The 10,242-nt window shown below is 37.3% G+C and overlaps 1 protein-coding gene across 3 annotated transcripts; it reads left to right on the forward strand.

Annotated features, from left to right (window-relative positions):
• The first annotated feature begins 278 nt into the window (after positions 1 to 278).
• Positions 279 to 9,980, forward strand: si:ch211-13c6.2 (uncharacterized protein LOC100000125 homolog). 3 transcript variants are annotated; one of them, XM_051871829.1, is made up of 14 exons: positions 279 to 484; positions 631 to 699; positions 830 to 898; positions 2,787 to 2,811; positions 5,521 to 5,607; positions 6,032 to 6,180; positions 6,267 to 6,383; positions 6,485 to 6,515; positions 6,620 to 7,388; positions 7,539 to 7,608; positions 8,351 to 8,428; positions 8,518 to 8,619; positions 8,699 to 9,293; positions 9,497 to 9,980. In XM_051871829.1, the coding sequence occupies exons 2-14, from the start codon at positions 640 to 642 to the stop codon at positions 9,721 to 9,723; spliced, it is 2,379 nt and encodes a 792-aa protein (XP_051727789.1). In that variant the 5' UTR covers positions 279 to 484; positions 631 to 639; the 3' UTR covers positions 9,724 to 9,980. The 3 variants fall into 3 exon arrangements, with proteins under 3 accessions (XP_051727789.1, XP_051727792.1, XP_051727791.1); XM_051871832.1 differs by lacking the exon at positions 279 to 484 and having other exon boundaries at positions 2,700 to 2,811; XM_051871831.1 differs by lacking the exons at positions 279 to 484; positions 2,787 to 2,811.
• The last annotated feature ends 262 nt before the right edge of the window (positions 9,981 to 10,242 follow it).

Raw genomic sequence — 10,242 nt, forward strand, 5'->3', positions numbered from 1 at the left:
GTCATCAGTTTTATCCCAAACCTTTTGTTCTGTGGAACACAAAATAATATGTAAGACAGAACGAGTCTCGGTCACCATTCACTTTCATTGTTTGCTTTTTATTGTGAATGGTGAGTGAGGCTGTCATTTCCTAACATTATACATAACATCTCATTTTATGTTCCACGGAAGAAGAAAAAAAGTCATACAGGTTGGCAACAAAATTTATTTTGTTTTATTTTATTTATTTATTGTAAACTATTCGCACCCATCCACTAGGTGGTAGAAACGTATTTGCAGCAAATATAATTTTACCACAGAAGAAGACAAGGACGAAAGAAGCGGCCTAACGTAAACATCGCTTTTCATTAAATTTGTTTTTAACATCATTTTTTTTTTTTTTACATGTTCAAGAAAACAGTTTTGTGTTGGATGAATTAAAAGTGTTTAAGATCGCTAATTTGCTAATCTATCGCTAATTCTTCCGGAGGAGGCATTACAGTAGGTGCGTCGCAAATTTGATTTATTACATAGACGTGTGTGAAATGTGTGATACATCTGCTTGATTCATGTTTTCTGCACCCTGTTAATCTCGCATGAACATATTATGCGAATAGCAGCCTATAAAAACAACATTGTGTCTTATTTTAGTTTGCAGAGATGTCTGATTTACTGACAGTGTACGACGATGACCAGGCAAACACCTTCATTGACTGCATGGTAAATCCGTCTTATTTTGACCTGAGTGCACAAAAAACTGATATTAATGTTCATCCTGTTTATTATAACTTTATGTAAATGCACTGATGTGACTTTCTTATAAGTAATATTGATAACTTTCGTTCCTCAGATCTGCGATAAAAGAATAAGGGGCGAAACCCATTACAAAATCCACGTGACTACAGTACAACATTTGAAGGTAAGAAGAGAAAATCCAGTGTCTTTAGAAATACCAATTTTTGAACATCAAATCAGAATATTAGAATGCTTACTGAAGGTTCATGTGACACTGAAGACTGAAGTAATGTACTTTTGAATATAGATAGGCTGTTTATACATTTTTTTTTTTTTTTTGTAGTTTTAGACAATAATATTCGATTGTTTCATTTTTGTTTTATTCACTTTTCTGCTTCATTCAACTTTAGGTCTTCTAAGGAATAAAGATCAACCAGAGAGCAACATTTTGCCTGTTCATTTCCTTTGTCTTGGACACTGTATACGCTTGTATACGGGTTATGTCTGCATTGCTTTATCAGTCCCAAACACGACTTGTTCTTCTTTTAAAGCAGTCTAGGATGAGTTGTGTGGACACTGGAGTGTTTTGGAGTCTGTTCAGTGACATTTCTTTGTCTTTACTGTAAGCAGCAGTATGAACAAAGAGACCTCATTACTAATTTAGAGGACCAAAAAAGGATCCGAGTCCTCTTTTTTGGTCCACTTCTGGTTCTTTTAAAGTGTGAAAACACCCTGAGACACTGAGATACCAGATGCCAGTTACATAACATTTTGAGGACCAAATACTTAACCATTTTATAGGTTTATCTTTTTGCTTTAACAAGGGTTTCGATCATGTGGATCTTCAGTCTCCTGAACAGATGGATATCCTTGTACACTTCTATATGACTGAGAAGACTCAGCACTATAATGTTGCGTTGTTTATTTTTGTAGTCTGAGGGCGTCCTCACACTACTCCAAATACTTGTCATCAGCACAAAAATGTGCTGTTGTTTGTCAGTTGAAAGCCAGTGCGGTTGTTGTTGGTGCAACAAGATAATGTGCTTCTTTTCAGACCATTGGATGCATTTTGCATACTAAAATGACAAGAGTTGTCGAAATCTGCGAGTTCCAGTCTGTTTGGTTGGCCGCGATGCTTCCGGGAGTCAGACTGCACAGGTTGCAGCAAGAAATGTTCACAAGGAAGAACTTGTTGCTTCAATTTTCCAAAAGTTGCAACATTCATGACATTGAATCTTTGAAAGTTACTCAAAGGTTTTGTTTCAGGCAAGTAAACGAGCAATCCTTGAGTGCAGATATATTTTATTTATGCCTGGGAAATAGTCAGTACTTGCTACTTTTGGTCAAATAGAAATTCTGACCATAAATTCTTCCCGCATAATTTCTTTTTTGTGCAGAGACTTCTGTGGCATTATAACTTCCACATGCTGGTGTGGTTTTCTGTCATTGTCAGTTCTGAACAGAAAGGGCTGGACTGTAGGTAATCCAAAAATTGTTACTTAGAAATTTGATTGTTTTATAAAATAACACAGGTTCTACCTGAATAAATATTGTACTGAATCCTGCTTAAATCAAATAAGACATTTTCATGTTTGTTGCTAGTCTTTGAATGACTTATATTAAGTACATTCTCACTAGACCGTTCAGAACTCTTATGCTTTTACACTTTTGTGACACAGCACTCTTCAACTTTTGTGAAATTCCTCATTATTTCATCTTGTGAACAAGTGAAACCCAACCTTGTGGATTGCTTCTGGAGAATTTGGATTCCTTTTTCTACACACATTATGTCTGTACTTTTGGTTCTTTAGTCTTTAACTTCAGAGTGATACTCAATACGGGTCCCATAGAGTTCCCCGGGTTAAGTGCATTAATCAAGAGACCAATGATGAAAGAAGGTCTCCCCCTTTTGGGGTTTGGACCATCTACTATCTCAACACTCTTTGTTGCTTTGTCATTATTAACTTCTGTTTACTTTATTTCAGTATTGCAAGTAACTCCTATGAAGTGCACATAAGTAAAACGTATAATCGCCTGTCCCTGTTTTTCCTCCACTGTTTATCTCTTCAAAGAAAGAGGAGGCCCTTGCTGCACAGGGTAAGTAGTAAAAATCACAACTTTGTGATACAAAAAATTCGTTTATAGTTTCCCTATTGTGTTCAGTTTAAAAAAAAAAAAAAAAGTTTTGTTCAGACAGAGTTGAAATCAGTGTATTATGATTATATTAAGGATATGTTCACACTTGGCAGGTTTGGTTTGATTAAAACGAACTCTGGTGCGATTGCTCTGTTAGAGCGGTTCATTTGAATAAGTGTGAACGCTGCCATCTGAACCATGGTGTGCACCAAACAAGGGGTCAGAGACCCACATTTTCAGGTGAAGTTCAACTGAAATATGAACGCAACATGGACCAAAGACATCTAAAAGAGCCAAAAATGATGTAATTTCACAAGATGCGACCCTAAAATTCTCCTGGTTTTTTTCATCATAGGAGCTATGTTGACCATTACAGTTTAGTATAGGCGTCAGAACCACATCTCCTTGCAGCAGATCTTTGTTTGTGTGTGTGATGGTGGAATTCTTTGTGCTGTTTTGACTAAGCTCTTTGTGAGTTCTCTGCTGGTAAAAATACTACCACACATACAACAAGCACATTTAGTCCAGCACACAGCATTGTTTCCGATGTTCAGTAAGTTCAGTCGCAAAATATGTCATTAAAGGTGTCCGATCAGGTTGTGACCTTATCCTTATGCCTTTTGTTTTGTAGCTTTAGGTCCGGTGTTAAAAATAACAGTGTGAACGCTAAGCAAACCAGGACTAAATATATCATTTTTCTTTTTTGGTCCAGACCAAAAGAACCAAGAGAACCAAACTACAAGTGTGAACACACCCTAAGTATAATTTAATTTATTTTTAATAGTTTTCAGAGATTATATTGACATTTTATTGTGCTTAGAAGCACAATTCTGTATCCAATCAGGAAATTCAACAGAAATCTCAAGGAGTTTGTAAGTATTCAAAGTGTCAGGTATCGTTCCATAGGTTCATTAGGGTTTCCATTGAGAAAGATGTCCTTCTGCCATCAAAATATATGGACAGGTGTCAAACTCACAGGATTCACCACTTATGATAGGAATCATCACAAGAACTTATTTTTTCCCCCCTGAAGTAATATGAAGACCTAGCTGATATAGTTTTGTTGGCAAGGTTTTGTTTGAAGATGGAGAAGAAACAGAATCCTGTTGAAATCACACAGACCTGAGAAGAGAAATGGATTTTTATGGACACAGCGAAACCATGGAATCTTCAAGAAAGAGGAATAGCTTTTTTTTTTTTTTTTTTTTTCAGGAATGTAGGGCGGACGTTGGTGAGTTTTTCGGCTTTATGTGTAAGGTTGGCATGAAACGGAAATTGCAATGTATATCCGAGTGAGACGGCTTCTCAAATGAGGGAAAAAATGTAAGGTGGGACTTGAATTTGTCTATCAGGAATTGATTGGAATGTTTTCGTTTGCTAATTGCAAACGTTTCATGCGAGTGACAGGTTGCTGGAGGGGAAGGATGGAAACTCATCTGGCTGTTGGACAACCGTATCGGCCAGCCTTCTCTTCTGACAATGTGTACATCGGTGCAATGTCGTTGTGAGGGGACATGTTTTTGATTTAAAGATTACAAGGGCACATTTTTAAAAAAATGATGTGCACAGATGAATAATTTTTAATAAACACTGTGATATCCGGTGTATTTTTTTCTACCACATTTACACCCCCCCCCCAAAAAAAAAGACATGCGCTGTAAATAGCACAATTTTCAGTGTGCTTGGCATTTTCTGACTTTTTAATTTCAATTTCATAGTGTCTCCTTTTATATTGGTGATTCAATGGAGGCACTGAGGACTAGACAAGCAAGTATGTCATACATATTTTGTGTATGAACAGTATCACAGGTGCATAAGTATACATTTCTACAGCATCTTTCAGACTGGTCTCAATCCTGGGGATATCGTTTTGCCGTAGCGATGTGCGAATGCTAGTACAACCGGTGTACCAGCTATCACCTGTGCAAAACCTGTTTCTCACATTGCACAAAGATGCTTTCACTTCTCTGTGAAGTTACTGGACTTTGATGTTGAAGGACGTTGCCCCAAAGCTTCTTAGATTCTAGAGATTTTGAGATGCCCATATGGATCCTTGAGTGGATGGGACAATTTGGTAATGCTTCAGCATTACTCAACAATTTGAGATCAGGTTGTGTTTCACCAAGTGATGTCTTTTATGATTGCTGAACATTTGACGGCCTCCCCTGGATTTGCATGGAAATGTGACGTTTCAGCATAAATGAATGGGAATGTACATTTTATACTGGTAAGAAGGATGATACAAGAACTGTTTCATCGGAAAGGAGGCACACAAAAATGAACTTTGTCTTTTACTGTTTGATAGTAGGTCAAATGGAAACACAATGTTGAAGCAAACATCAACATTTTGGAGGAATCTTCATCAGCAAATTTGTGGGAATGTTTCTCAATACTTAATGCCCTGTGGTTGTACCAAAGAACAACCATTACTGTAATCTGACCTGTTTAAACAGGTAGAAACTGCTTATAAAAAAATAATTTAAAAAAAACATAATGCATGACAATGCACCTTATGGAACAGGGTGGGCATATTTCAGACATTTTGAGTTACTTTGAAGACTATGCTGCAGTAGAAAGAAATATAAGATCTTTCAGACATAAAGAAGTTTTTTTGTATATTTGTAACCTTTTGAAACGAACATGTTTTATGAGCTTATTCTGTCCTTATAGGAAAGATTCCGATACAACCTCCACTGCCGGAATGGACAGACATCATCGAATATTTGCAATACCTGAAGCTTGATGAGCCCATTATTGGTAAGATGACTTTATCACCAAAACTGGTTAAGATACCAGTGAAATAATGAGGCAGTAAGGGCTAGTTCACCCAAAAATGAAAGTTTAGTCATCATTTACTCACCTCATATCTTTCCGAACCTGTATGATTCGATTCACAAAAGATATTTTAGAAAATGTTTTCACTGTTTTTGCCCATACAGTGGAAGTCAATGGGGTCCAAAATAACACTGGAATTTGGTCCCCTTTTACTTTCATTGTATAGCCAAAAACATACTGAGACATTTTTCAAAATATCTTTTTATGTTCTGCAGAAGAAAACAAATCATATGGAATGACATGAGGTGAGAAAAATGTTTATTTAGGGGTGAAACTATGCATTATTTCACATAGCCTAGTCGTTCAATTGAATAAACCGCTAACTCTTCCTTCTTTCTTTGTTCAGGTCTCAGCTCCCTGAGACAGATTGAAGATCATGTCACTGACGATGGCAAAACTGTGTTAAAGTACAGGTGCCGAATGTGTGCCGTTGATATGGACCTTTTTAGTATGGTGGCCCATATCGTTGGACGCAAGCACCGACAAAAATATTTGGTATGGTGGCGTTGTTCCTCATTTTATTTACACCCTTATAGTGTTCAGTGTAAAATGAAGTGGTTACATTAAATCTGTCTTATCAGGAACTGAAAAGGCCAGACTTGGTGACATGGCATGACAATGCACAGAAACAACCAGGTCTCGTTGCCAGAGCCAAAGCTGCAGTAGTCGAAAAGCAGGAGGGATGGGGAACGCCAGTGGTATTATCATCTTTGTTGCTTATAAAATGGATTATTTTGAAATAGTTTTACATAGAACACCTAGAAATATGAATTAACATTCAGCTGTAATTTCATTTCAGGCGCTCAGAAGAGATTTTACAAATTACCAAGGTGAAAATTTGACAGCAGCTTCTTTTTTCATAGTAAATAATTTCATTTTGTGTAAAAGTTGTTTTGTTTTTTTTTTTTTTTTTTTTTAAATTTGTACCTTGCAGGCAGAGATTTACAGTCCAGTGTTCATGAACAACCCTACTATGGACGAGACTCTAGTAGGAAGGCACCTTTGGCTAAAGATATTCATAAACAGGCATACTTAGAAGAACATGGGAGACCATATTACACTGGCGAAAAGTATGACCAGTATGATAGACCTAATCCAAATGATGCAATCCACCAGCAATCCTATCCCGGAGGAAACCGACATCAAAAACCATATGAAGAAGCTGACATTCGAGGAAGAGTCTCACGAGGAGATAATTATCCTGAAAGAGAAATGCATACTAGGCCCTATGCAGATCAGGGTGGAAGGAGACTTCGAGAAGACTATGAAGAAGTTGTTGGCCAAGGACAGTTCTCAAGAGGTGATAGACATGTGTCTTTAGATGTCCAAGAGAACGTTTATAATGAAGGCCTGCCAAGAAACCGATTTAATGACAAAGACCTCCGAATCCAGCGCCCTGGAGAATCCGAATATCAGGCAGAGCAAATGGAAGGTAGACGATACGCAACTTATGAAGAGAAAAACCCTGCCACAAATCCCATGCCAATGCATGGAAGAAGCTTTCATGACGAGGAAAGAAGAGGGACTGTCAGAGAAATGCACAGAGGGACATGGGACAAAGCTAATGAGATGCAAGGTTACCCCCATATGCTTGAGCCCCGAGATCCAAGAGCATATTCACAAGAAGCCGTTCCAGCTAAAAAGAAAAAGAAGAGCAGATTCTCTGATGCAACCGCAGAGGAAATAGCACTCGCACATATGAGGTGGCTTGTTGATCGTTTCATAGTCACATTCAGAAAATCATAAACTTTGTTGTGCATTGTTATGAAATTTGCAATTTTTAGTATTTTTTACACCAATTTACATTAGTCTGTTGTCTTTAATTTTTTTTCTTTTAACAATTCCTATTTCAGACATACAAATAAATCTACCCAAAAAGAGAACCCAAGAGGAGCACAGTTCAGAGCAAAGCCTCCACCTCCGGTAAAACTGCAGTGCCACTAAACCTTTGGGTTTAAACTCAAAAACAAGTACATTAAGTATAAAATGATTGATTAACTTGTTTTAAATATGTTGCATAGGTATTTTGATGACATACTTGACCCATTAAGTGCGTTTACATGCAGTTCAATTTCAGTTAAACTAAAGCAATAATTTTGTCTTTTTAAAATGTTATGTATACACAAGTCTGTTTTTGTGAAGTCAGACTAATGGTGTGGTAATATTTACTGTTGTTCTGTGAATTTTCATGGTCGAATTCTAGTCGTTTCAATAGAAATCCATGTGATTGGGAATTTCGCCTACGTGTGAAAGATTTTGTAATGGGTTCACGCAAATTTGCCACGTTAACCAACAGAAAAATGCTTCGTTTAAAAGTGACTTCTGTGTGAACTGTGCTTCATTCATCGCTACACTATTGATAGACGGTGGATCTTTTTTGTTAGTGAAATTTCGCTGTTTTGCACCTTGACGGAAGTAAATGTGATTTGTAGCTCATCTTCGTCCAGCATGTATACGCCTTAATCAGACTACAATTGGCTTCGACTGTCTTTGTGCGTGCAAACATATTTAATATTTCAAGTATTCAATCATGCATTGTGTCATATGTACTTGGAGAGATGTAGACTGTAGCTTGACTATGCAACAACCTGCTGTAGCTCAACTATAACTGTATGTAAATGTTCTTAAATGTTTGTTGAAATTTTTTGTATTCCTCTCTTTACAGTCATTCAGTAACCAATTTGTGGATCCTGGAAGTACATCCCATCTTGATCCAAAACATGAAAACGTTCTGGACATACTTGTAAGTGCAGAATATTTGAGCAACATGAAAAAAAAAATTTAATTTAATGACTGGAGTTTTCATTTGAACATATTCTTTTTAAATGACAGAGTGACATCCAGATTGAAAATATGGATGACGCCAGATTTCTTAAAGAAAAGCTGTGCACAGTTCTGAAAGAGTTCCAAGCAAAAAAATCCGGAACAGCTGGGGTAAGCACAGTGTTATCTTTTAGGGATCATTCTCATTTAATTCAGTATAATTAATTATCTTTTTGTTGTCCATCTAAAGGGCCCATCTTTACAATCTGGCAGTGATCACAGAGGGGTAAAGCAGACGGACCAACGCAGAGATGCACATAACAACCCAAGGGATGATCCAGATGGCATGTATTCAGAAAACAGAGGTTTCCAAGAGATCAGACGATATGAAAACGATCCCAGAGGTTTCCAAGAATCCGGACAATATGGAGATGACCCCAGAGATTTTCGAGAGGTCCGACAAAGTGAGGATGACCCCAGAGGTCTTAGAGAGACCAGACGTTATGAAGATGATTACAAGGAGTCAAACCAGTTTGATGGTTATCCCAGTGGTCTTCAAGAAGAAAGGCCGTACGCTGATGATCCCAGAGGATTTCAAAAGACAAGGTTTCAAGAGAACCCTCAAGGTCTTCAAGAGAGGCGACGATATGATGACCCTAGAGAAAAGGAACAACATTACGAAGAATATTCAAGAGCTTCCAGAGAAGAACCTCCAAGAAGAACTCAAGAGACAAGATATTACGAAGGCGATTACAGAGGCTTTGGAAATTTGGATTCTGAAAGAAGACGTTCATTTGAGCATTTTGAGGACAGAGGCCCTGCAGGTGCTGGGAGAGGTTTTCAAGGTAAACTAACACCCAGTTATCATGTTTCAAGTGGTTGCAGGGCAAACTAGTCTTCCTGAAGAGCAGATGACCGTATTTGCAGTATTTCAAAGTGTTTCGCAGAATTTTGTACCCAGTTTTTGAACTAGTGTAAGTTTTTCTTGTATAGCATCTTAATTTGTCATGATCTCCTAATTGATTCCTCCTGATTATCTTGTTTTCAGAGAGCTTTGGCAAGCCTCCTGGTAACTTCCCACCAACTTCTCTACAAGAAGAAGCAAGGATGTATCTTGGGAGAGCACAGCAAAGGTCCCATCAAAATGACCGTCAACCTAGCGAGGAACTCTACGACCCGTTCCACCCATCATCCTCACCACCTCCAGAAGCGAGCACCTCCACCAGTCTTGACAAAATTGCCTCAACTCTTCTGGAGCTTGTGGCTCGTAGATAAAGTTAAGATGATGAGTCAGATACTTTATGATGTGACATGGCTTTAGCTTAACAATAGCCTACATTATTTGATCTTATAGTAAATGGAATACTGTTTTCTGCTATTTCTCACTGCTTTTCAGTTTATGTTAAGACTTGTAGTCTACTTTTTGTCTTTTCAATTTGGTTTGTGTATTGTGAAATTGTAACGGGTTTTTTATGTTTAAATGGTTCAATAAGAAAGATGTTGATAAAAAAAAAATAAACCGTTCAACCCAATCTTGAATTTTATCAATATTTAAATTTTTATTAAATGAACATTGGTTGTATACAATATAACGGTAGTTTTAGTGCCCTAATTTCAAACACCTAGTGCTGAAGCGCCAAACCTTTGTGAATTAGAAGTAATTTTTGGGAATTCTGTCTTCAAATATCACACAATATTTTTTTTTGTGAACGGCTAAATACAAAACTGGATTTAGTTATAGATTTATAATGAAGATAGATTTTAACTTTGTTCATAGTACAAGGGTATTTTTTT

The sequence above is a fragment of the Ctenopharyngodon idella genome, chromosome 19 (genome assembly GCF_019924925.1).
Source record: "Ctenopharyngodon idella isolate HZGC_01 chromosome 19, HZGC01, whole genome shotgun sequence".
NCBI classification, from domain to species: Eukaryota; Metazoa; Chordata; class Actinopteri; order Cypriniformes; family Xenocyprididae; genus Ctenopharyngodon; species Ctenopharyngodon idella.